The sequence below is a fragment of the Barbatula barbatula genome, assembly GCF_947034865.1.
Source record: "Barbatula barbatula genome assembly, chromosome: 12".
NCBI lineage: Eukaryota > Metazoa > Chordata > Actinopteri > Cypriniformes > Nemacheilidae > Barbatula > Barbatula barbatula.
The window spans coordinates 4,299,412-4,324,684 of NC_136775.1; the positions used below are offsets into that span (position 1 = coordinate 4,299,412).

General features: G+C 40.3%; 3 protein-coding genes across 4 annotated transcripts; all 3 read left to right on the forward strand.

The window, feature by feature from the left end:
* Positions 1 to 2,021: 2,021 nt before the first annotated feature.
* thbs3a (thrombospondin 3a) lies at positions 2,022 to 13,671 on the forward strand. The gene is made up of 23 exons (XM_079469516.1): positions 2,022 to 2,489; positions 3,065 to 3,271; positions 3,343 to 3,596; positions 4,393 to 4,495; positions 4,604 to 4,630; positions 4,708 to 4,790; positions 4,904 to 4,955; positions 5,295 to 5,443; positions 5,613 to 5,753; positions 6,500 to 6,574; positions 6,662 to 6,814; positions 6,900 to 7,010; positions 7,719 to 7,826; positions 7,917 to 8,076; positions 8,157 to 8,275; positions 8,396 to 8,448; positions 8,589 to 8,791; positions 8,881 to 9,059; positions 9,486 to 9,534; positions 9,611 to 9,807; positions 10,245 to 10,417; positions 12,952 to 13,091; positions 13,308 to 13,671. The coding sequence occupies exons 1-23, from the start codon at positions 2,417 to 2,419 to the stop codon at positions 13,367 to 13,369; spliced, it is 2,871 nt and encodes a 956-aa protein (XP_079325642.1). The 5' UTR covers positions 2,022 to 2,416; the 3' UTR covers positions 13,370 to 13,671.
* Positions 13,672 to 16,343: 2,672 nt separating this feature from the next.
* Positions 16,344 to 21,174, forward strand: hjv (hemojuvelin BMP co-receptor). Its single transcript, XM_079469099.1, has 5 exons — positions 16,344 to 16,588; positions 18,017 to 18,089; positions 18,364 to 18,612; positions 18,740 to 19,245; positions 19,595 to 21,174. Exons 3-5 carry the CDS (start codon positions 18,510 to 18,512, stop codon positions 20,195 to 20,197), a joined length of 1,212 nt encoding a protein of 403 aa, XP_079325225.1. The 5' UTR covers positions 16,344 to 16,588; positions 18,017 to 18,089; positions 18,364 to 18,509; the 3' UTR covers positions 20,198 to 21,174.
* Positions 21,175 to 22,142: 968 nt separating this feature from the next.
* txnipb (thioredoxin interacting protein b) lies at positions 22,143 to 24,778 on the forward strand. Of its 2 annotated transcripts, none has more exons than XM_079468581.1 (6): positions 22,143 to 22,765; positions 22,937 to 23,012; positions 23,116 to 23,263; positions 23,352 to 23,711; positions 23,798 to 24,097; positions 24,188 to 24,778. In XM_079468581.1, exons 1-6 carry the CDS (start codon positions 22,510 to 22,512, stop codon positions 24,194 to 24,196), a joined length of 1,149 nt encoding a protein of 382 aa, XP_079324707.1. In that variant the 5' UTR covers positions 22,143 to 22,509; the 3' UTR covers positions 24,197 to 24,778. The 2 variants fall into 2 exon arrangements, with proteins under 2 accessions (XP_079324707.1, XP_079324706.1); XM_079468580.1 differs by having other exon boundaries at positions 24,252 to 24,771.
* Positions 24,779 to 25,273: the final 495 nt, after the last annotated feature.

Consider the following 25,273-nt stretch of genomic DNA (forward strand, 5'->3'; position numbering starts at 1 on the left):
AACCGGAAACGGCTGAGGGTTCTGAACGTGAAACGCGGAAGTCACGCATTCATATATCCCATTCTATAGCCATCACTTCATAATAAATGTATATTACTAAAATATGTTTTGGTTTGTTTTAAACACTTTGAGGGTGCTTTGGCTACCTGTGACAAATGAATTTGAGTTTTTCTTTTTTTTCGTTGAGAATTTAACGCATTGAAGTTAACGTTAAAACATGTTAAGCGATGGGGTTAAACGTATATTTACATATTTTGATTCTACATATCAAATAAGAGATGTTTTAATAGCGTTTTCAAAATGAATAAATGAAAAGAACAAGCTACAAGTTATTGACGGATTCATCGGACGCAGACCCTTGCCCAAAGTCACCTTCCTGTTTGCTTAAAATATAAACATTTATTATATTTAATGAATATTGTATATTGTAATATTGTAGAATATTTATATAATCATTTTATTGAATATTGACTGTAGGCCCTACTGAATTAACTTAAAACTACTCAACAGCAATTGATTCTTTCCTGAAGTCTACATGAAGTTACTCTGATAGCACACATACAGTACATCTGGTTTACGTCTATTTGACGTCTGCATTTACATCTGCAAGACATCTCCAATACATAGTTTGCAAATCTGCAATACCTCTCGGAGATGTCTGCTGTCAGACGTCATGTAGACATCTAGAAGATGTCTGTAAGATGTTTATGATTTAGAATGGATGTAAAGCAGATCTTTCTAAGATGTTTAGCAGATGTTTTTGGCAGCAGATGTTTCCAGATCTTTAGCAGACGTATTACAGATGTTCAGACGTATTGCAGATGGGCAAACTATGTATCGCAGATGTCTTGCAGACGCCAAATAGACGTAAACCAGATGGATTTCAACCAAGTTTCAACCACATAATGTTGTTTATTTTGTTGCCGCAGAAAACGTCTAGATTACGGGAGACTGGGGACATTTGCAACATGGCTTATCCCTACGATCAGGAATGTGCTAGAGTGATGATGCTCCTACTGCATATGCTCAGTTAGCCCCTGGCATATGTGACCATTTCTTCTAGTCAAACCAAATTTCAAGATGAAAAACTACTTTTTTGTAACGCTCACATTTTTTCTCTTACTGTCTAAACTGTTTGTGCGAACCATTATACGTTTATATAATTTAAATCAGTGTTTTCTTAGCTTCTAATCTTGATATCAAGTGTTAAAGCTTTTATCTTGATATCAAGTGTTAAAGTGTTAAATCGCCATTCTAGCTAGAATGGCGATTTCTTTAATGCCTACCAGTGTTGTTGCAACTGTCCCTTACGACAACACTGCAAAAACTTCTCATATAAGCATAATACAATTCTAATTTTATGTATTAATTAATATGTCAAGAGTCACCTTTTAAATTAGATACCGTCAGAGCACAATGTGGACGATTATAATAACAACAATAAACCAAAACAATAAACATGGTTTGTTACTCATTTCTTTGAAATAATGTTCCAATTTAGTCTTATTCAATCAATTTGGCTGTTCCCATACAGTTCAGAGTTTAACTTTTTAAAGAGTCAGTTTGTTCACAAATAAAGTAAAGAAATAAATGATGGTATAGAATGTCCCCTGTTATGGGGTCAGTTGCAACGTTTGACTGTTCTGTTCAAGTATAAATTGTGCGTATATTAACACACAAACGCATGTTACAGCGGTGTAGATGGGTAGCTGACAGATGTGGGTTTAATATTTTAACATTTCGGCTTTCTACAGAAAACAGTCTCCTCGAAACTGAAGGAAATCCCAAGTGTTGCAGCCGTCCCCATGCAGTCTCCCCTACAAGTTGCGTGTGCGTGGGGCGGTAACCATGGCAATGGCTATAGCGCTTAGCTACGGTCATATATCCTTTATCTGAGCATCATAACAAAAATATTTTGTTTTTAATTTAAGGTCTGAAATGAGTTTTGAGTGCAGTGGAAAAAGAAAATCCTTTAGTTTTGGCTAAAGGTAAAAGAAAAGATGCAGTGCATGCGCGCCTTTGGAGCTGTGGATTGATTTGAGGAAGGCAAACGTGTTTGGTCGTCGTGCGGTAAAGCGTTGCGACTTTAACGCAGTTTTAAATGCGCGTTTTAAACCCTTCGGTTGTTTTGGAAAGCAAGATAGCGTCTTGTCCCTGGTGCCTGTAAACAGTCGTGCGATCAATCGTGTGTGTGTGTTTAACACGCGGTAAATGTGTTGAATGATGATGATGATGATGATGATGATGGGCGGATTCTCTCTCTCCACTTCTTAGCTCTGCTCTGCTCTCTCTCTCTCTCTCTCTCTCTCTCTCTCTCTCTCCCCGGCACAAAGTTGCGCTCCTGTGAACATACTAGACCTTTCAATGCACAGCTGACGGATCCGATATTCTGTTTTTGTGCTGCATTTTTGTCAATATGGGAGTTTGGGTTGCTTTGTTCGTGCTGCTGTTCGCTCTCGGAGAGTGCTCACTGAAGCAAGACGTGCCAGGTCATTCTTATGAATTTTCATCACTTATATAAACTTCTGAAACTTTTTCTCATAGTGATGCCTGCGGGGTCTTCGGTGTTTAGGCGCCCATCGCGGTCTCTCGCTGTTTACGATGTGCCTTTTTTCCTAATCTCCTTAATTCGCATGTACTCTTTTCCTCTGTCGTCTGGGTTCATGTGTATTTTATGCACGAAAACAGATACACGTGCACGAAGAAGAAGAGACGTAAATTATGTAAGAAGATAACGTAAGAAGTGGAAAAGCCAGAACGCCTGTGGTTTTTCCAGGCAGAGAGAGGAAGAGAGAGAGAGAGAGATCACTGTATTTCTGCTGCATTTCAATGCAAAATCCTAAACTTACAAACTGCTTGACTGGAATTCTGTGCAGCATTTTCCCTGTTATATAAATTGCATTTATAATTGCATTTATTAATTTAGTTTTAGAATACTTGGGACACATGCAGTTATTGTTTTTGTGCCATCCTGTTAATGCAAGGGGAGACAGGAGTATAGGTATGAAACCATTCATTTTTGGCCGATCCGTTCCCTGAGTTGTATCTCTCTCTGTTTTCTCAGTGATAGACATGTTGGGTTTGGATGATGTGAAGCAGAGCGTAGCAGCAGTGGAGAAGGTTTCTTTAGCTCTGAAGACTCTCAGTGATGTCTATGTGTTGTCTACCTTCCGTCTGCTTCCCAAACTGGGGGGAGTTCTCCTGGGCCTCTACAACAAACAGGACAACAAGAAATACATTGAGATGGCCATCATGAGCAAGATCAACAAAGGTAATTGTGTTCCGAAACACATTTGGAAATGTAAGGTCTTAGAACTGTCTAAAGGCTCTGTTCTATCTCAGTTCTGGTCCGGTATGTCCGTGAGGATGGAAAACTGCACACAGTGAATATGCAGACTCCAAATGTGGCAGACGGACGGCCTCAATCTATTATTCTGCGCGTCGGTGGCCTGCGCAGAGATTATCTGAACCTGGAGCTCTACGTGAACTGTCGTCTGGCTGACTCCGCCCAGCGGCTGCCACAATTGGTTGATTTGCCTAGAGATGCAGAGCTAGTGGAGATCCGTAATGGCCACAAGGCATATGCTCGGATGCAGGTGAGATCATTTGGTACATGTGGGAACAGTGTGTGTATAAACGTGATCCAATGATGGTGCTTACAATGCCAAGACTGCAAGTTCCCCAAAAATACAGAAACTACTCAAATGTATTCTTGTTTTATGTCTCCTTCAATAAAAGTGTCTACCAAGTGAGACATTGAAAATGAATTTTCCAGTTTTGGATGGATCCAGTTAAAAAATGACACGTCTGTCAATATTTACTCACCTCATGTTGTTTCAGTCCTGTATTCTGTAATTGTGTTTCCACTCGGCAGAAGAAATTGTGAATGTGGAATTAAATGAGTTCTAAAATGTTCAAAGATTTCTTATTTTATATTCCATGGGAAAAATAACAACATGGGTTGGAATGACATGAGGGCGAGCACATTTTATTTCAGTCTAAATATCGCTGCTGTCCTACTGAAAGCTTGTATCTCCATTTTCTGTGATAAATTTTTTTTGCCATAATTCATTAATAGTGACCCTTTATTTGTCACTAGGTTTTCCAAATATCTTACCAATTAAAACGTGCTTGTCAACTATCACAACACAGAATTAAATAATTTAAAACGACTATGTTTTTCCATTTCTTGGAAAACAACCAATTTGGACATCTGAGGTTTTGGAAGGACAGCGACGATATAATGGTTCATAATATTAAACCATTGTAGAATATTTTGGGTACGTTGTTTCTTTCACTAAGGATTGGATTTAATACCTAAATGCATACAAATGATATCATTACTGATGTTACACTGTATCAGATTGTAACTACATCGACTGTTTTTCGAAGGGGTCAGTTGAGTTTCTCAAACTGGCACTAGGGGGCACTGTGGCACAGGCTGGGGCCCTCACCGACTGTCCATTTCAGGGAGATGCCTCTTCATATAATGCAGGTCAGCCAGAAATAGAATGAAACTGTTTATATGGGGATTGGATGTGTACATATGTGATTGCTTGAAAAATGTTTGACCAAAGGATTTGTGTTCAAACTCTATTTTTAGTGAACGGTGAGATCAATTCTATTCTAGGTGAGTGCCAAACAATCACTATAAAACATATTTTTTGTTTTTTTATTACTGTTAAGAGGTTTTTCCTTTTTGTTTAGGCGACCACACTAAAGCTCTGATTGGACAGCTCATCATCTTTAATCAGATCCTGGGTGAACTGAGACAGGACATCAGAGAACAGGTGTGTGTGTCCCGCCTGCATTTTTGTAATATTTTGGACAGTTTATGTTTATAAATGCGCATGTTTCTGTTCAGAATATGTGTGGCTAACGTTCATGCAATTATATTCATCAGGTCAAAGAAATGTCTCTGATCAGGAATGCTATTCTGGAGTGTCAGATGTGTGGTGAGTAGCAGAACTGCCAAACTATCCGCATCTCCAGTCAAAAACCTGATTGAGGTCATGGTCTGTTTTCAGAATGTAGCTATCAGGCGTGTTTGGAATATTGTTCCTATGCAGTTCAGTTAGAAATGAAAGTGCATGTTGTTTAATACATAATGGATATTGGGTCAACACCGCTATTTAAACTTTAAAACAATCTGAGGACTGACAGACAGTGTTTGGGTTTTCAGATTTGGGGCTGTTCATTTGTGTGTTTGTATGATGTTTCCACTGATGTCTTCATTTTCAGCAGAACTAAGGATCATACGTTATCTGTTTTCAATTATTCCTGTTGGTTTGCAGGATTTCATGAGCCGCGCTCTCACTGTCAGCCTAGCCCTTGCTTCAAAGGAGTGGCCTGCATGGATACATTTGATTATCCGGGGTACCGCTGCGGTCCCTGTCCAGAGGGCATGAAGGGGAACGGCACACACTGTCAAGATATAGATGAGGCGAGTAAAGCACAGATCGTCTCAGTATTCATCTTGTGTTGAGTCTTGGTTCAGCTGTGACTATTTTTTAAAAGCTTTGTGCCTGTTCCAAGGATTCTGAACAAGCGTGCATTTGCTTTTTTTCACATTTGCAGATTCATCAAGTTTGATTCATATACATTTTTTTCAGTGTGCAGAGGCTCAACCCTGTTTTACACTAGGTGCATGTATTAACACGGCGAAAGGTTTTACCTGTGAGCCTTGCCCACTGGGCCTATGGGGTCCACCTCTCTCCGGTGTCGGTGTGGAATATGCCAAGAGCCACCGCCAGGTACAGCAGCACCAACATCTGTTGAGACAAGCAAACTTTGCTTAATAATTTCTGAATGTTGTTGCATTACATTACAAAATATTGAAGATGCAAAATGCCGCTAGACGTCACTTTTCTGAGTCAATTTGAACTCAATTGGTCATTTTAGTTGGGGGAGCCAATTTAAAATCTTTCCCCTAACAGGTGTTTTGGTAAAGAAGTCATACATGTAGTTACATTACATTAAATTTTGATGTGTTTCAATTGTTTTACACCCAGAAAGAGTGCAAACTACTTTAACTGTCACGCAGACATTAGCACACTAAGTTTGTTTCTCATAGTGTTAAAACCTTTTAATGTCAAGGTTTGTCTTTAAATTTATATTAACATTTAGTCATTTAGCAGACGCGTTTATCCAAAGGAACTTACAGATGAGGTAAACAATTGAAGCAATTGGAACGACACAAGTACAACAAAAAGCATATATTGCAAGTGCAATTGAACGGGTCTCATATAGCCTACCACCGTATACAAAGCTAAGTTTTTTTTAAATGTTAAGATTGTTTTTTTGTAGATAAATGTGCCGTAGTTTTGATTATATAACTCTTATTCTTAAATGTGTACAATTCTAACAAAGAAATGCTTTGTCTATATCTAAAATAAATGCTACTTATATTTATTGCTAATTATAGGTATTTATCCTACTAAATATTTAAATATTTAATCATCTAATGAATTTGGATAAATCAGAATAATGTCTCCTGCAGGAGTGCTTTGATATGGATGAATGTGTCAATTTGGAAAACGCCTGCATACCCAACTCCGTCTGCACAAACACTATCGTAAGTATGGTGCAGGATATGTCCGAGACGTTTTCTCTGACATCATACACAGTATATGTTTAATCGTTTTAATCTTTACCCCCTCAGGGATCATACAGATGTGGTCAGTGTATGCCCGGGTATGTCGGGAATCAGACAGTCGGATGTCTTCCACGGAAGTCATGTGCCTCCCTCAGTTTCAACCCCTGTGACACCAATGCTCACTGCATCATTCAGCGAAATGGAGTTGTCACCTGCGCTGTACGCTTACACCCTTCAGACGCTATAAACCTTACTACATCTTCTGGTTAATATAAGCTGTCTGATGAATGTTTTTCTCTTGCAGTGTAATGTCGGGTGGGCAGGTAATGGTCACACCTGTGGGAAAGACACAGATATTGATGGTTATCCAGACCGCTCGCTGCCCTGCATGGACAACAACAAGCACTGCAAACAGGTCAGACGCTATGATAGAATCTTTATACCCACAATCCTCCTTCCTGTGTATACTTACTTTGTGTAAGATCATGTGACTGTTTATAAAGTCTGGTTCCTAAATACAGACTTTCTGGGTTTTTAAGTTTCATTTAAACTTGAAATAAATGAATGTTTTCGAAAACTTGGAATAATCTCGAATCGTGCCGGGATGACATGAATCATCAGGTGTTGCACAACATTGTATAGTTGATGCCAGCTGGAAGTTTATGATGTCACTAGGGTAAATTTACGTAATTTTCTATTCACATTGATAGTATAATAATTCAAACTCGAAGCCTTAACTTTTGTTCTCAAACGTTTGGTCCATCCGTGTTTTGTGACCACATTGTGAGGGTTTATTGAAAAATAGAAGACTTGATTTATTCCAGTTCAAATCAAATTGTTTACATGTTGTACTTCTTAAAAGATTAAGCTATTCATCCTAGATGAGGTCATTCATTTATATGGACAACGTTTGTTTTGTGTTTGTATTATAATATTAAACTCAAAACCCAAACTAAAGTTTCCCATCAATTTTCACAAATTTTCATTTGACAAAAGCTTAAATGTTCTTTCATTTATAAGTTGCTTAGGATAAAAGTGTCTGCTTAATGAGTAAATATTAATGTAGATTCTGTATTAAGGTGTTTTGGAAAGACATTTTTAAATCAAAATCTGTGTTTTCCAGGATAACTGCATGTTCACACCCAACTCTGGTCAGGAAGATGCAGACAATGATGGAATCGGAGACCAGTGTGATGAGGATGCAGATGGAGATGGAATAAAAAACGTAGAGGTGTGTTCCTACGACCCAAAATCGCACACACATTCCCAATCTTGTCTGTGTGTGGATTTATTCAGACTATTTTGGTGTGTGTTATTTCAGGACAACTGCCGGCTGGTGTCTAATAAAGACCAGCAGAACTCTGACACGGATTCCTTTGGTGATGCGTGCGACAACTGTCCGACGGTTCCCAACATCGACCAGAAAGACACAGATAATAATGGAGAGGGAGACTCCTGTGATGACGACATAGATGGAGATGGTACACTAAGTTCTGATTTGTGAAATCAGCAACCCTTGTGTCTCTCTGTTCCATGTGTGATGTTTGTAGGTGTTTTGCAGGAATCCAGAATGTGTTGGATAACTGTCCCAAAGTGCCAAACCCCATGCAGACCGACCGGGATGGAGATGGCGTGGGTGATGCATGCGACAGCTGTCCTGAGATCAGTAATCCTATGCAGGTACCGATGGCGCATCTTCATTCTCATTGCATGAAAGTTCATCATTTGGAAGAAGCTTATGACTGAACATTTTAATAATAAGTGTTTTCTTTTTCATAAAATCATCTAATACTCTTGTAGACAGATGTTGACAACGACTTAGTGGGCGATGTTTGTGACACCAATCAAGATACGTGAGTACACACAACTGGCTGAAAAGTTGTTGATTTATTCATCTGTATATGGAAGGATTGCTCTGCTGCCATCTAGTGATTTAATATGGATGGCAATTACGATCCGATTTATAACATTCAAAGTCTCGTATGCTTTACAGGGATGGAGACGGACATCAGGACACTCGGGATAACTGCCCTGACATTCCAAACAGCTCTCAGCTTGATTCAGATAACGATGGCATCGGTGACGACTGTGACGAGGATGATGATAACGACGGTGTTCCAGACAACCAGGCCATCAATGGAATTGGACCAGATAACTGCAGACTGATTTCTAACCCCAACCAGAAAGACTCGGACAGTAAGAGCAGATTCTCGTACTGTAAACTCATTGCCAACAATCATGGATCGATCACTAAAAGTAGCATCTTGATGTTTCTCATCCTCTAGGTAACGGAGTCGGTGATGTATGCGAGAATGACTTTGACAACGATGCAGTATTGGATTTTATTGACGCGTGTCCAGAAAGTGCAGAAGTCACACTTACTGATTTCAGAGCCTATCAGACAGTGATATTGGACCCGGAGGGTGACGCTCAGATTGACCCGAACTGGGTTGTGCTAAATCAGGTAAAAGGGGAATCCTTAGGAATTCACAGATATGTTATGAGGTATAACTGAATCCGGCCACTGTTCTTTCCATTTACTTATACGGTTTGAACTATTAATAAAATATTTAAATAATATCAATATAAATATTCCTATGCCACAGAATTTCTAAAATAACAATGGAACAAGTTTCAAACACTCTTCCTATCCTCCATTGCTGAAACAAACAGACATTCCTGCCCCAAACTTGTGCCACTGGCTAAGACAATGTTAGGTCTGGCCCAGTCAGGTCACTAAAACAAATTCTGTTTGGTTCCTTTTGGTGCTTCTAGTGGCAAAAAATATCCAACACTGCACTTCTGAGTATAAGCTGAAATGTTTTGTTTTGTTTCAAGACTTCAATGTACTTAGGTTGCTTGTGTGACAAAAAATGAACTTGGGTTTCAGGGTATGGAGATTGTTCAAACAATGAATAGCGACCCAGGTCTGGCAGTGGGTGAGTCTTAAAAGTGTTTAAAAGCCAAGTTCCCAGCATACCCCGGTAGCGCAACATTAAAAATGTATATCCACAGGTTACACAGCATTCAACGGGGTGGACTTCGAAGGAACATTTCATGTCAACACAGTGACTGATGATGACTATGCCGGCTTCATCTTTGGCTATCAGGATTCGTCCAGTTTTTACGTGGTGATGTGGAAACAGACGGAGCAGACTTACTGGCAGTCCGTCCCGTTCAGAGCCATGGCTGAACCGGGACTACAGTTGAAGGTGAACAGAGACAGCTCACTTTCATTTCAATCCATATATTTTTTAACGAAATTGTTATCAGCAAAACAAGTTGGTATGTCCCACTGTTGTTTAATGGTTTAAATGTTTGTGCAAAATCTGATAATCTGATCGATTTTTGAGACCAAATTGTTTTCTATACTAAAAAAAGATACAAGAAAATAAAAATTATTAATATAATGTAACAATTATGCTAATTTGAATAGTGATAATAGTGCACAATGCCAAAAAGTATTTTTTATTTTCACATTTTAATTAGCTTTTTAATCCTTGTTTTTTATTTAGCATCAGACTTTTGCTCAGCCTCATAAAGATCGCTAATGCCCATATGACCATCAAATACTTAAAGAGAGAAATCAGTTTTTTTTATTTATTTCCAGTTATTTTTTGGAAAATAGTTTTGTATTTATCTGCTCTAGGCGGTGAAATCTCGCACCGGTCCCGGTGAGTTTCTTCGTAATGCTCTGTGGCACACAGGGCACACAGACGGAGAGGTGAAACTGCTGTGGAAAGACCCACGAAATGTAGGCTGGCAAGATAAAACCTCATACCGCTGGCAGCTCACCCACCGGCCACAGGTCGGCTACATAAGGTGAGGCTCTTAACTGACTTTAACAGATCAATTCTGTCCCGTGCCTTTAAAATGTTCACTAAATATTCTGTATTAAATTCAACTTTTTAAAATATTGACAATTTATTACATTGAGATACAATTGAGGTTAGATCTGCACTCGAGATTGAGATCTATCTTACAATAGGACTCTACAAATCTATTTTTATTCAGAGCTACTTTAACAAATTGCCCAATAATCACATACACCAGCTTGCCATCATTTTTGTCTCCGGCATTGAAGACTGCCTATATAGTTTTCTGTGGTCACAAGAGGGCGCTGCAGCAGATGGGGCAGTGTGAAGTAAGCATGGGCCTTTAGGAAGGGATGGGGCGTACTTCTGGCTATCCTTAAAAATTCTTCTCAGTTGCCCCTTCTTCCTGCCCCCTCGTAGCCCTGAGACTCCGTTGAGTGGTTGGGCCCCCTGGCTGCCCATTGTTGTGGTTGCCATGCCAATGAAATCCTTTGGCAAGAATTTTCTTGGTGCCTGTTCATATGCAGATCCAACGGAAACTGCTGTAGTAGATGGGCGTTAGGAGAAAAGACAGAGGGAGCAAACTGCAGAGGACAGTTGAAGATGTATTGTGTATTATTTCCTGTGCCAAATAATTTTTTGGCATTGTTGTGTAAATTAAATGCTCTTTACCCAATAAAAGTGCATAAATTCTATGTTCCTGTTAGACGTTTAGTTGGAATAAACAATTATTTGACGGTTAAACAGTTCTGAAGACTTTTCCCAAATTTACACTTTGCCTCTCTGAGTTAAAGAGCTGTTTAGATCAGAGGTTTACAAAGTCTGTTTGAATAAATACCTACGGGGCAGAAAGAGCTGCCTGGTGCTCACATTGTTTGTGTGCGTGTGTATGCACATTTGTGTGTGTGAGATAATGTGTAGCCAGGGCTTTGTACAGCCCTTTTCAAACACACACCTGCTTTGTATTCAGAGGATTGAATAGAGAGCACTGGACTTCAGAACACACACACCGTGAACCGCTCATACATAATGCTATGCAGAAACAGCCTGCTGCTAAATCAAATCAGATCTCATTTATTATCAGGTACTTACAGGCTGTGCAGGTGGAGTTTAACAGCCAAGCTCTCTGCTTTCTTGGATCAAGTCAAGTTTATTTTTATGGCACTTTTTACAATTTGTAGAGGAAAAAACAAACATAAATATATAGCCCTTAAATAATACCGAAGCCTGCTCGCTCCCCTCTTTCTCCCTGCTGTCTGAAGCTGATGTTTCCAAGGTCATTGCCTCTAATCACCCCACTACCTGCCCTTTCGCCGTTCCCACCGACCTCCTTCAAGCCATCTCTCCATAGGTTGTCCCTGCTCTGACCCACATTATCAACTCTTCTCTCACCCCTGATACGTTTCCCACAGCTTTTAAGGAGGCCGGTATAACGCACTACTGAAGAAACCAACTCTTGATCCTGCACTGCTACCAGTATCTCTCCTCCCCTTCATTGCAAAAACCCAGTACCCCAGGGCTCAGTTCTTGGACCGCTGCTCTTCTCCATATACATAACGTCCCTAGGTTCTGTCATTCGGAAACACAGCTTTTCCTTTCACTGCTATGCAAATGACACACACCTCCACCTGTCATTTCAGCCTAATGATCCGACGGTGCAATGCTCTACTGGCTGGTCTTCCAGCTTGTACAACCAGACCTCTTCAGCTGATCAAGAATACAGCGGCAAGAGTGGTCTTCATCCAGCCAAAGAGAGCGCACGTCACTCCTCTCTTCGTTAGCTTCCACTGGCTCCCTAAAGTCACATCCAATTCAAATCTCTGCTCTTGGCCTACAAAACCACCCCTTGTTCGGCACCCCCGTCTTTACTTGCTAATTCAGATTTATGTACCCGCCCGATCCATGCGCTCTGCAATCGAACAACGTCTTGTAGTGCCGTCCCACAAAGGGAAAAAATAACTCACACGCACTTTCTCCACATGTGTTCAACGACTCTGGAACGAGCTCCCTCTTGCCACGAGATCAGCGAATTCTGTAAACCAAACAAATCTCTTCTGCCAACAGCTGACACATTAGTACAGTCTTCTACTTCTTTTCTACTTTTTGAAACCCCCCCAAAAAAGGTATTCATAGCTTCGTATACTGTGGTAGGCTAACTGAGACCAGTTTTAGTGCACCTATGCATTGTTGTTCTTTCGTTGCACATATTGTTCTTCTATTGTTTTCCCCTAGTCGCTTTGGATAAAAGCGCCAGTTAAATGACTAAATGTAAATATAAATATGAAACAGAAGTAAAAATATTCTTAAAATCACATTTTCAAGAATCCTATACAGTGATGTTAGAAAGTCTAGAAGTACTGCACATCTAATAGCAATTTATATGTGTGTGGAAGGGTAGGACACAACATTCCTAACATGAAAACAAATCATTAAATGTACTAAAATAATGTAATGCAAAACATGATGGGATATGGGATAAGAGAAAATGCATATAAACAAGTTAATATGTTTGTGTAAAATATGTGTTTGTTCCTGTGGCAGAGTGAAGCTCTACGAAGGCACAGAACTGGTAGCCGACTCAGACGTTGTGATTGACACCACTATGAGAGGGGGGCGTCTGGGCGTATTCTGCTTCTCACAGGAGAACATCATCTGGTCTAATCTGCGGTACCGCTGCAACGGTAAGAATTAATCCACTCTTTGATATTTAAATCGTCATCCCCAGTTTCTCACATTCGACCTTGAACACAAAAACAGTTTCAAAACGGTCTCAAAGTTTTGAATCAAAGTTCTTTATTGACAAAAGTATAATTAAAACAGAACTGCTGTACAAAAGTTAAACAGAAATATGACTATGCATTTACAAACCAAATACAATCTGTACTTTTCCCCTCCAGATTCAGTTCCGGAGGACTTCAGTCCACACCGTAAACAGGTTCTTATGCACATAAAAGTGTGAGGAGACTGAAACGCCCTCCGTCTCTCTATAGTGCCCCTGAGACTCAGTATGGGGCCATTGAACTCCTGTGTGTGCCGGGCTGAACAATCAGGACACAAGAGAGATTTACCCAGTACCGTTTGTCATTCTGAACTGAAAAGCCTGTGTGAAATGAGAGAAAATACTTTTATTTTACATTTTGCGTGTTAATGCAGGGGCGGTATAACGTGTGTTACTGTGAGCGTGTGTATGCGTGAGAGGGTCCATTAGGGTGCGTAAGCAATAACGATGTGTTTAAATAAAGGAATGTTTTTATACAACATAACAAACACCCTGCAGTACTTCAGGCCCGTAATTATGATAAATACACACATAAATGGCATTTAAAAATGTTGTCACCCTGACATTTCCAGAATTGAACGACACAAATATGTGTCTAGAAATTGATGTACAATCATTTTGACCACTGTGGGATTTAAATAATGCTTCTTATCTACATCTTTATAAAGCACAGTTCAAATATAAAATAAAAGTAGATGCAGAAGAGAAGTTCAAAACCTCACGGAGGCAGACTGGCGCCGCCCTAGCGGTCGCACTGGGGTCGTGCTGTGGCGGGAGATTCCAGCGGAGAGTCGCGTGTTCCTCGTGGTCAGGGAGGCCGGGACGAGTGCAATATTGGCGGGAGATTGAACAACAGTGCACAACATCCCACACCTGCCAGACCGCAGGACTGCTCAACACAACTACAAAATAGAGACATACATTAAACATACGAAAAGCTTACCTTGAAACAAACCAAAACATACAATACTAATCGAAATTTCCTCATTACTTTTCCTATCTTACAAAACTGAAGAAGGGAAATGTGGCAGGTGGACTTTGGACCCCCAGAAGAGGCCCCCTACAGCCAAACTTTACAGACTACACGTGTGTTTGTACAAAGGCATTATCTATTAGCCGCGATCTTTAGACTCTTCTAAATGATCAATGATCATATTTAAGATTGGATATTTTTGGCAGCCTACATAACCCCAAATTTACCATCCTTTACCTAAAAATCAACATCGGAGACCATTGGAGAATTTGTCAAAATGGTTGTTATATTTGTATAAATCTCCTTTATACCATAACGTGATACGTTTTCTTGTCCCGCGTGCGTTTTGATAAAACGTCCAGGTAGGGAGACGAGAGTAATACGCGCTCGTGCACAAATACACCTGTCCATTGTACATAAGGTTAATACTGCTACGAGTCTCATATACATGGTTTATGATACACACTGCTTTAATTTCCTTAACATGACAAAAATAATGACATCAATCACCACAGGTCTAATATTTAATTTAATCATTATCCTCTATACTTAGTTTTTTTTAAATAAGCCATAGCCGAACTCTCTCGCCTGCGCGCACCCGGGTTGGAAATCACTGTCCTAGACACCCGGTTGCTTAGTTACGGGGTAATCTGTTGACCAACGAGTTGTGTAGTTGACAGAAATGAACAGCACCGAAACTGTCTGTAAGAAACACACAATCTTATAATGTGACTAAATATCGCCAACCTAACCATTTACAATAAATATTTACATTTTGAACGCAACTTCTCAACTAAACGAACGAAGAGTTTACTTACCCACAGCTTAGCAACGCGTCTTAAAATCACATCTGGACGAAACCGTTTATATAGGCCTACTTCAGTCTTTTTACAAATAACTTTGTATAGTCCGGTGTTACGCTTTTGGCGCGTCTGCAGCTCTGCGGTTCTGGTTTTGACCGAAATCTGAGGGGCACAAAGGGACCTGCGGCCCCGCCTTCAACTAGCCAACAAAGAGTCTGAAACCCAGTGATGCATGCATGCATACTGCGGACAACAGCCCAGATCACACAAACACACACAGTAAACCCAGATCGCACTTTCTGCTCACTAATGCATGCATACTGCACACACACAATAATGCATGCATCAGCATACACCGAAGGCTATACGTGCACACAACTCAGCACAGACTTCAGTTAACAATTGAACATCTATAACGGTATAAGTTTTCGGTATTCAATTAAATAAACATTTCTGATCACAGAAACCCACGTTGAAACTCACTATTTACAACAAACTCTCTTGCCCACAGTTTTGGTCAACACCGCCATCTGCCGATCGCACACTGAATTACGTCAGACTTTGATTACATTTACATTTAGTCATTTAGCAGACGCTTTTATCCAAAGCGACTTACAAAGAGTTCAGAGAGCAATAAGCGATATGTCATACAAGAGCAATAGTACAATAGATACTAATACAAAGTTACTAGTTTCAAAAGATAGAACACCTGTTGAGAGAAGAGAGAGGGTTAGTGTTTTTTTATTACGCAACATACACACTAGGAAGTACATTTAAAGTGTGCAAACTGGATGACACCGTAAAAGTGTTTCTCTTATGCGTGTTGGTAGTGGTGCCCACGCTAAATAAAACCAATATGTGCACACACAAACACACACACACCCACCCACGAACGCACGCACGCACACATCTAAAGCCAAACAGAGAAGCCACACACGTGTTTCACAGAGTAAATAAGAATAAGTCCCACTTGTAGTGAAATGGAGTGCTGGGGATGTATCATCTAAAAATGCTTTTCTAGCTTATGACTGCTTGACATTGTGTCTACGTGCCTAATGATGTAATGATCTACATAATTTTCGTAGTATGCATTTTTTGTCTGATTCTATAAATATCATACATAAATAGTTAATTTACAAAACGCTTTGTATAAAAGTGTCTCCCAGCTAAATAAATGTAAGTAAGCATAGATAGATAGATAGATAGATAGATAGATAGATAGATAGATAGATAGATAGATAGATAGATAGATAGGTAGATAGGTAGATAGGTAGATAGGTAGATAGGTAGGTAGGTAGGTAGGTAGATGATAGATGATAGATGATAGATGATAGAAGATAGAAGATAGACAGACAGACAGACAGACAGACAGACAGACAGACAGACAGAATGTTGACAAACAGTGAGGCTGGAGCATGCTCTTCGTCAGCTGGTGCGCGCGTGGCAGGTGCGCGCTGCGGGTGATATACGCGTCTCACTCGTACGGGACTGTGACGTGACGTGGGGGTCACACCGCAGAAGATTCCGTCACACGCGAGTGCCTATGTCCCATTGACGGAACATTGTTGACGGGAAAAGATCTTAGAGTTGTGTTCGGTCTACAAGAGAGCGTCTTCTAGTTCTGTAAGTGTATTTTAAAGTGAATTCTTAATTTTATATCTGTAATTTTGTGTTAATAACGAACTACACGTCTACAGTCTTAGTACGTCATTCAAGTTGGAGCACATTTTTTTATAATGTTTAATATTAGAGATATGACGGTGATCAATCCATGCATTCACTCCTTGCAACTATCAGTGTGTTTAAAAAAAGGACAGTTATGTTATATAATATACTGGTGTAAATGTAGTATATACTACACATCTAGCCTATTATTATTAGTATTAGCATATACTAATACAAATACTATTTTTTATATAATCATTTGTAGAAGGTTTAGAATTGATTGTAACCAAGACTTGAAAGGAACCCAAGTTTGATATCAGGATTTGGGGGAAAGGACATTTACTCCTAAAGAATTTGAGAAATGTATGTATTCACAAAAAGGTGTTGCAGTAGCAGGGCCTTTTTTATTAGTTTTCACAGACAGACAGACAGACAGATAGAGACACACAACCTCACATGCTTGCCATGGCACATACAGTCAAACATATCCTTAAGACTTTTAACTTGATGGCGTAACACAATCTAACAGAAGTTGCAGTTTAAAGGACAATACTGTTCTAGTCTTCAACATATACAAAGTGTTTGGGACCTGAAGTGTGTGTTTATTGAAGTTTGGATCAGAAATGAGTTCTCTTTAAAAACGAATTATGCAGTTATACACCAGTCACAGAAAGAATCTGAGATGTAGCGCTGAAATAAGACTGCAGAATGTTACAGAGCTGTGGAGTTCCTGCTATCCATCTCACACCTGCTTCTGTGCTGCCGAGCTCTCAGCTCTGATTATTTCCACTGGGGCAGGTGCTGGTGTGGCGGTGTATATTTAGACCCCTCTATTTCTGCCCTGCAACTCCCGTAACTGCCCCATATGCTACAAGCCATCCCACGAACTAGAATAAATATCAGCTGTCTGTGCTAGAACAGTAAAACCCAAAGCTCTGCTGCATGTGAATCAGTACAGTAAGAAGAGATGGCAACGGAAGATTTTAAGGGGTTCAAGGAGATGTAGCGCTGCATGTTTAGTTATTTTATGGGGGACTTACGTTCATCTTTTATTAAGAGTTCATTTGCAAAAATAAATAACAATAACATTTTTGTGTTATAATTACTTAATCAAAACAACATTAGTGCTGCTTGACTGACATTACTTGGAATGCACAACAAAAAAAATATTTTGAGCATTTATAAGTGTGTTTTGCAAATGAACTCTTCACATTCAATAGAAGCTAACATATAATAAACTAGGATGTCCTAAATTGTAAGTTTAAGCTTACTCTACTCACACACAGAGTATTTTGCGTTTACTTTTGTGTTCCACCAATGTTTGCTTTGAACTCTTAGTAAATAACATGAGAGCGAGAGGTCAAACTGCATGTTTTCCTCCAACAGATGTTCAACATGTTCACAATATCATCAGTTCTCTGATGTGTCTCAAGACCTGAACAGATTCAATGAACTCAACGTAAGTTTTAAGAGCTATAATATATTTTTTGCATGAATTAGTTCTGTCGAATGATTGACCTTATATATGGTCAAATATTAAACTTGAATGACATATTTATTCAAACAATCATTGTAGTATGCGTCCAACACTCCAGTTGTCAAATTAAATGCATATGAATAGTCATAAAGAAATAAGACCTCTTAGAAAATTTAGAATTCAAAATGATAGAAATAGAATCTGAACAATTACAACATATTTTTTAAGAAATAATAATTATGTTTGTTTTCCTCAGATTTGTTATTGGATGTGTTCGGGTTTGTCTCCCCTGTGTGATTTTTATATGTAAATTATAAAAATATAATTTACATATGTCCGCACAAGCCCTCAGCTCTTGCCACTGACCCCTGCGAGCAGGCCGTCCCGCCTGTGTCTGTATGGATGGGAATGGCAGCACCAGCTGCTTGTGGGAATCACTCACACACCTCAAGGAACCACATTTATCTCATTATTACAACAATCCTGCTGTTAAGTGCTCCTTCAGGTAAGGTCCTATATAAACTTTCCCAAAATGTGCCAAAACGTGCCCTCTTTAACTAAAATTCCCTGTGATAAAAAAAGTTTAAACATGCATTTAGAGGAAACTGATCTTGTTTTTCTTTAATCTTCAGAATGTGCACAGTGTCGTATCCTCCAGTGCAATTCCGAATTTGTGGCTGCGACTTTGGAGATGGGGGTCATAGGAGGAGGGGGACGTGAAGGGGGTAATGCCGGCTACTGCAGCGCCCTGCGATCCTATGCTCTCTGTACCCAGCGGACAGCCCAAAGGTGCCGCGGAGACCTGGCTTACCACTCTGCAGTGCAGGGCATCGAAGATCTGCTCATTCAACAACGCTGCCCCAAAACAGGCCCCACGGCTCAGCCCCGACCCCTGCCCCAGGCCCCTCTCTCAGGGGACGGATGCTTCTATGAGAAAGCGTTTGTGAAGAGGGAGGGCCGGATCCCAGAATACCTGCACTGTGGGGTGTTTGGGGACCCTCATATCCGCACCTTTAATGATGAGTTCCAAACATGTGCCGTGCAGGGAGCCTGGCCTCTCATTGATAATCAGTACCTGTATATACAGGCCACCAGCTCGCCCACTAGAGGGAGCTCTTATACCACAGTACTCACAAAGGTGTGGACAAAATTCACACACACATTTCCAGTGTAAAAGCAAAAATATGTTATTTATGCCACTAGTCAAAGTGAGGGGGCACTTATTATGTATTATTATGTAAAACCTTGGATAAATATAAATGTCTGAGGTTGAAAAAGCAATTATTCGCAGTATTTTCCAATAACATTTTTAGTTTTGAAAATAAATAAATAATTTTGAGTTCTTAAGAGTTTTTGACTCATAAGAGTACAACAAAATGGAATAACAGTATGTACAAGATTTCAAAGTCAACCCACATCAGTTCTGTGAATGTTTAAATATGTTGTGTACCTTTGTGTAACAGTTCTCATGTCTGTTTCCTAATCAGATCACCGTTATCTTCAAGAACTGGCGTGAATGTGCAGAGCTGCAGATATACCAAGCAGAGGTAGATAACGTCCCCCCAGCGTTTGTGGATGGCTCCATGACCGGCAGCGATCGCAGAGGCCTTCAGAGCCTGCGGGTCACCTCACGTGACCCCGGCCGACACGCTGAGATCAGCGCTACACACATCGGAACGACGCTCGTGGTGCGTCAGATAGGCCGGTCGCTGAGCCTGTTTGTCCGCTCCCCTCGGGCTATCATAGAGTCTTACACACCCGAGCAAGACTTGCAGCTGTGTGTATGGGGATGTCCGGTCTCACAGCGTCTAGGAACCCCACCTCCATCCACGGTTGCGTACTCTCACTGTTTGTCTGTGCTTCCTGTGCGGGATGTGTATTTTCAGGCCTGCCTGTTTGACCTGCAGGTCACGGGGAGCACGAACTCTAGTGCATCAGCTGTGGCTGCGTTAGAGGACGCTCAGGCGATGATTTCTGACCCAAAGAGGGTTCACCTGCTGATAAGCAGGGCGGGTTACACACCTGCGTCTCTGCCGATGGTTGTGGTGATAAGTGTCCTTGCAGAAATCCTCAGACGTGCTTTGACTTAATGGCATGACAGAAATGCAACAGGTGTACTGAAAGCCTGAACCAGGGATAGTGTGATGTTTAATGCATATTTATAACGTTTACATGATTTCAGAGTTTTGTTTGGGTGTTTGTATGTTGTAAACGCAGAGGCAGTCTGGAACCGCCTTGCAACGACTGATTATTTGTTATTTTGTTGCGTAAAGTGTGTGATCTATGAATGTAACACATTTGTCAATATCTCCATAAGGAGATGCATGCAAATGCTATTGAAAGTTGTGTTCTCTAAAAGGTTTTACAGACATAATATGAGTGTATTTATAATAAACCAAAAACGTGATTTTTTACTTTTACATAGCAGCAAGTTATTTACTATATACCAATAGATACCAAACTGTTTTAATATTTAAATTAAATTAAATAAATGTTTTGCTTTTTGTAAAATAAATGCATTTATCAATTAACCATGAAATCTGTTTATAATATGCTTTGTCGCTTATTTATGATAAATGCCCGATTAAGATAGCTTTGTAGTGTCATCACTTTGAATATTAACATTATACATTCATCTATGCATTTGGCAGACACTTTTATCCAAAGCATCTTAAATTGCATTCTACCATACATTTGTGTGGGATCGAACCCATGATCTTGGCGTTGCTAGCACCAGGCTCTAAGCACTGATATTCATTTGGCGTCTTTCACTCTGATTCAATGAATTGTGGTGTGCGGTGGAGGTTGTATTTTGATCTGTATGTGTGTCACATCGGTTTATTGTTTCACTCCTTGTACCCACATGGAATGAAAATCAAGTCGTATAATCTATAACCATTCTATACATAACTGCGAGTGCTTTATCATCCACAAAGTGCTGGCAGATTCTGAGATATTTCACACTATTAAGCAGTGACCCATAGTGTTCCTTTCAACTTAAATGGGCCATTCGCTGGTTTTATGTTTGGGTAATGTATGAGAACCCTTAATAAAAGTAGACAGCTTCAGTCTAGTTCCATAATGGAGGGTGTCCTTTCCTCAGAAAGGCTCATAACTCTGAAGATAAAGAGTGTCAATGTGGAGGAATGATGCGAGCATGTATAAGGTAAGCAGCTGTTTTTGTATTTACTCTCAGTGATTGATAGGGTTATATAAGCAGAACGCTCTTGAACTTCAAGGAGGAACCTGTGCAGTAAAATGTGTTGGACCTGTCAGTAGATGGCAGTGCCCATCCATCCAGAGGTGTCCATGACAACATCAGTCTTTCACAGACACCTTCTATAGTCTGGATGCAATTGTTTGGTCCGCTCTGATGACCTATAGCATCGCTTTACTGTACATTATGTTCGGTTTGATATCTCTGCACAGTGACATCTTTTTGCTAATATTATGCAATGTATGCAAACGAGTGCAAATAAATATGGTGTGTCAAGGTAATAATCAAATTTTCTGTCTTCTGTGGTACGGTATAACATTTAGTTAAATCAGAATTATATTTCTATAGCGCTTTTGACAAGTTTTCATTCACTGTAATACAAATTTCAGGCCTCAAAATGTTCTGGCAACATACTTTTTTGAATTGCGCTGTTAAATACACAAATGTAGATGCTTGATGTTAGAAGATGAGGCCTAAATTTACAGCGTAAAAATACAATAGTCCCACATATGGTTGCAAAACAATTTTACAGAAAATACATTTCAGCACAAAATGCAAGGGGAAAAAGACAGTATAAATAAAAACAAAATAAACCCTCATGGCACATGAGCAAAAACGGTCCTTTTTATGGTCTGTTATCGGATGTTAAATAAATATAAATACCACATGCTTCGGTGGTGAATAATATTTACAGTTAATCTGTCCTAGTGACTTTCCATCGCAAACATGTTGCTGTGGCGCAGGGAACATGCGTCTCCAGTGGGCATTCGTGACCCACCCCGGTCCATATAATTAGCCCACCTCCTCGAACGCCCATTGCCACATTCCCACGAGCTGTCCACGCGCTATAGCAGAGTGCTCATTGGCCGGAGTCGCCGCGAGTAGCCCGGCGTCCTATGAGGGAGACGCCTGTGGGGCGATCCACGGGCGCATGTGAGTGTCCTGAGCCGATGCCCATATGTGTTTCCAACTCCCATCATCAGCAGAGCCGCGTGTAAACTATATAACCACCCACTTCCACTCAGTGTTTACACAGAACAGAGTAACCATCACATTACAAGCACACAATATAGAGAATTACAACAATAATAATACAGATATCTTCGCTAGGTTTTGGTGAGCTTTACGCACAGCACTGATTCACAACACTTAGTGGTTTTGTAAAAGTTATTATAAGTTAAAAAAATGGGTGTGCTGACCAAGAAACCCAAGACTTTCGAGGTTCGGCTGAATGATGCGAACAAGCTCGTGTACGCCAGCGGAGATAAAGTGGCCGGCCGTGTGATAGTGGAGGTGTCGGAGGTGATGCGCGTCTCCGCCGTCCGGCTGTTCGGGATCGGATGCGCAAAAGTCGATTACGCTAAAGGAAAGCTGCGCTGCAGAGAGGAGATCGACTACCTGAAATACGAAGAGGTTCTTCGGCTGGATCATCAGCAGACAGGTGAGACCCAACCTGGTTTTATAATGAGAATGAATAGATGCTTTTTATCTTTTTTTGCCTTGCGTAGCTATATTGAAAAGCAGGATTTGTGGAGTTATATCAAAAAATAGTTTCATGTAAAATTGGATTGGGAAAATGTGTAATTCTTAAAGCACAATCTCTCCACCACAGATACAGACGGCTCTGTCACTCTGAGGCCTGGAAACAGATATGAATTCATGTTCGGATTTGAGCTTCCACAGGCAGGGTGAGCGTCTTTGTAAACTGCACATTACAAACAGCAATACAAATATTTATCTATGCATAACTGTGTGAATACTTTTAATGCAAGACCGTACACCCCTTAACAGGTGCTTAGTTTCCTCCTATGATGGGAAGTTTGGCTCAGTTCAGTACTACGTAAATGCAGTCATAGAGAAATCAGGCCAGCCGTATGTGGAATGCAAACAATATTTTGAGGTGGAGGAACCTATTGATGTGAACACCCAAGAACTGATGGTGAGTTAATGCGGAGACTCGGAAGATGATGTGATTGAAATGTGAGACTATCGTTAAGCTCCTCGTAATCTTATCCGCTTTCTATCAGCTTCCAGTTACAGGTGCAAAAGAGAAGAAAGTCACCTGCATGTTTATTCCCGACGGCAGCGTTTCCGTGGCCGCCCGCATTGACCGGAAGGGTTACTGCGAGGGAGAAGACATTTGCATCAATGCGAAGTTCGAGAACACCTGCTCTCGGATCATCATTCCTAAAGCTGCCATCATGGCCAAGCACATCTATCTGGCAAACGGCCGCACCAAAGTGTTTTGCGAGAAACTCACTTCGGTCAGGGGCGACCACATCATCTCCGGCATGTGTGACATATGGCAGGGTCGAGTTCTTTGTGTGCCCAAGCTGAAGCCCACTATATTGGGCTGCGACATCATCCATGTTGACTACACACTGAGGGTGAGTCACATATCTGATAATTGATAATCCGCTGGCACCTGTGTGGTCAGGGTTTAACCTCACTGGTTTCTCTTTCTCCGGGACAGATCTATGTGCATATCCCAGGCAGCGAGAAGCTGATCCTTGAGCTGCCTCTGGTCATCGGGACGATCCCCTACAACGGCCTGAACAGTCGAACCAGCAGCATGAGCAGTCAGGATGGCAGTGCCACCTCCAGCACCTGCGTGTGCATGCCGTCCTCTCCTCCCAGCTACAGCGAGATCTCCCCGGACGACCGCTTTGACAGTTCCTTCATCCCACTCTTGGGCGATTACGACGAAGATGACAGTCCTATCTTCATACGCATGAGCGGGCACAATCTTCCCCCTCCTCCGGCGTACACTGAGGTACACACAAACACTGACATGCACATAGAAACACAGCCTATGCTCCAGCTGAGGTTGCACTAAGGATTTCTTCTACCTCTGATCATACAGGTGAATTGAACTTCTAGCAGAACAAACACAGTTCCTGACAAAATATTCTGATCTTTGAATACAGAAGAACACTTTACTCCGGACCTACGTTCTAGGAAATGCTGTGGCGCAGTTGGATATGCTTTATTGAAGCTGAAAAATGATTATTCACATCTTCATGTACATTACCACGGATCCTCAGCATCTGAGAGAGTTTGTGGATTTGTGTGAAGTTTTGCCATATTGGTATAATATTTTGTCTGCTTTTATTGCTGTTCCAAATTGGAAAGCCGTCACTTCTTGAAAGTGAAGAGTTTTCTGAACACTCTTAGTAACTGAAAACACTATTGTTATTAATATTTTCCATTTTTAGGTACTGTAGTTTTAGATTCTGATTAGATTTTTACATCAGAACATTTATATAGAATAATGAATTGAATAATTAATCTAATTAAAATGGCCTTTTTTAATATATTTGCCTTTATATTTTTGCCTTTTTTATATTTATGCCTTTTCATATTTTTGCCTTATTTGAAGTCAATGCATTATATACTGTATCAGTGTTATAGTAATGTTTGCAATGCATAATACGATTAAAGCATTTGAAAAACTAAAAAACGACCAAGTGTCATAAATGGAATCCCTCCATCCATTCCTCCATCAAAATACCAAAATACATTACTGTTGTATTGCTTAAGTGAATATGAACTTGTTTTTTTTTGTAGTATTTTAAGTCTAAGAAAATACAGAGCATCTTTTTTGACTTGTTTCTCCAGTTTTCGTTTAATGCATATAAATGCAAATAGAAACAATATTTTTATTAGAAATTTGGGAGAATTTTTGCAGCTGTACCGAACTTTGATGACTTTAACATTGACTGAGTAAGGTCATGTCAAAGATTGGATTCATATTGAAATGAATGACTGAAATCAAACTTTGATGCTCCTAACATCATGATTATGTTGTGAGACTTTAGCCTGGATTTCACAGACAGGGTCACATATTATCCCACATTGTGTGTCTGTGTTGTGAAACATCCGGTGTGTTTATAGAAGCTCATCTTCTGTTTAGACTCATGAGGTGAGATGAGGCGAGAGGGAAAGCAGG

Excerpts from the sequence above, each read along its gene's own strand:
- txnipb (XM_079468580.1), top strand. The coding sequence starts at position 22,510 with ATGGGTGTGCTGACCAAGAAACCCAAGACTTTCGAGGTTCGGCTGAAT. Across the intron at positions 22,766-22,936 it reads GCTGGATCATCAGCAGACAG|ATACAGACGGCTCTGTCACT; the intron begins GTGAGACCCAAC and ends TCTCCACCACAG. Across the intron at positions 24,098-24,251 it reads CTCCTCCGGCGTACACTGAG|AAGAACACTTTACTCCGGAC; the intron begins GTACACACAAAC and ends CTTTGAATACAG.
- hjv (XM_079469099.1), top strand. The coding sequence starts at position 18,510 with ATGGGAATGGCAGCACCAGCTGCTTGTGGGAATCACTCACACACCTCA. Across the intron at positions 18,613-18,739 it reads GCTGTTAAGTGCTCCTTCAG|AATGTGCACAGTGTCGTATC; the intron begins GTAAGGTCCTAT and ends TTTAATCTTCAG. Across the intron at positions 19,246-19,594 it reads ATACCACAGTACTCACAAAG|ATCACCGTTATCTTCAAGAA; the intron begins GTGTGGACAAAA and ends TTTCCTAATCAG.
- thbs3a (XM_079469516.1), top strand. The coding sequence starts at position 2,417 with ATGGGAGTTTGGGTTGCTTTGTTCGTGCTGCTGTTCGCTCTCGGAGAG. Across the intron at positions 4,631-4,707 it reads TGAGATCAATTCTATTCTAG|GCGACCACACTAAAGCTCTG; the intron begins GTGAGTGCCAAA and ends CTTTTTGTTTAG. Across the intron at positions 6,815-6,899 it reads ATGGAGTTGTCACCTGCGCT|TGTAATGTCGGGTGGGCAGG; the intron begins GTACGCTTACAC and ends TTTCTCTTGCAG.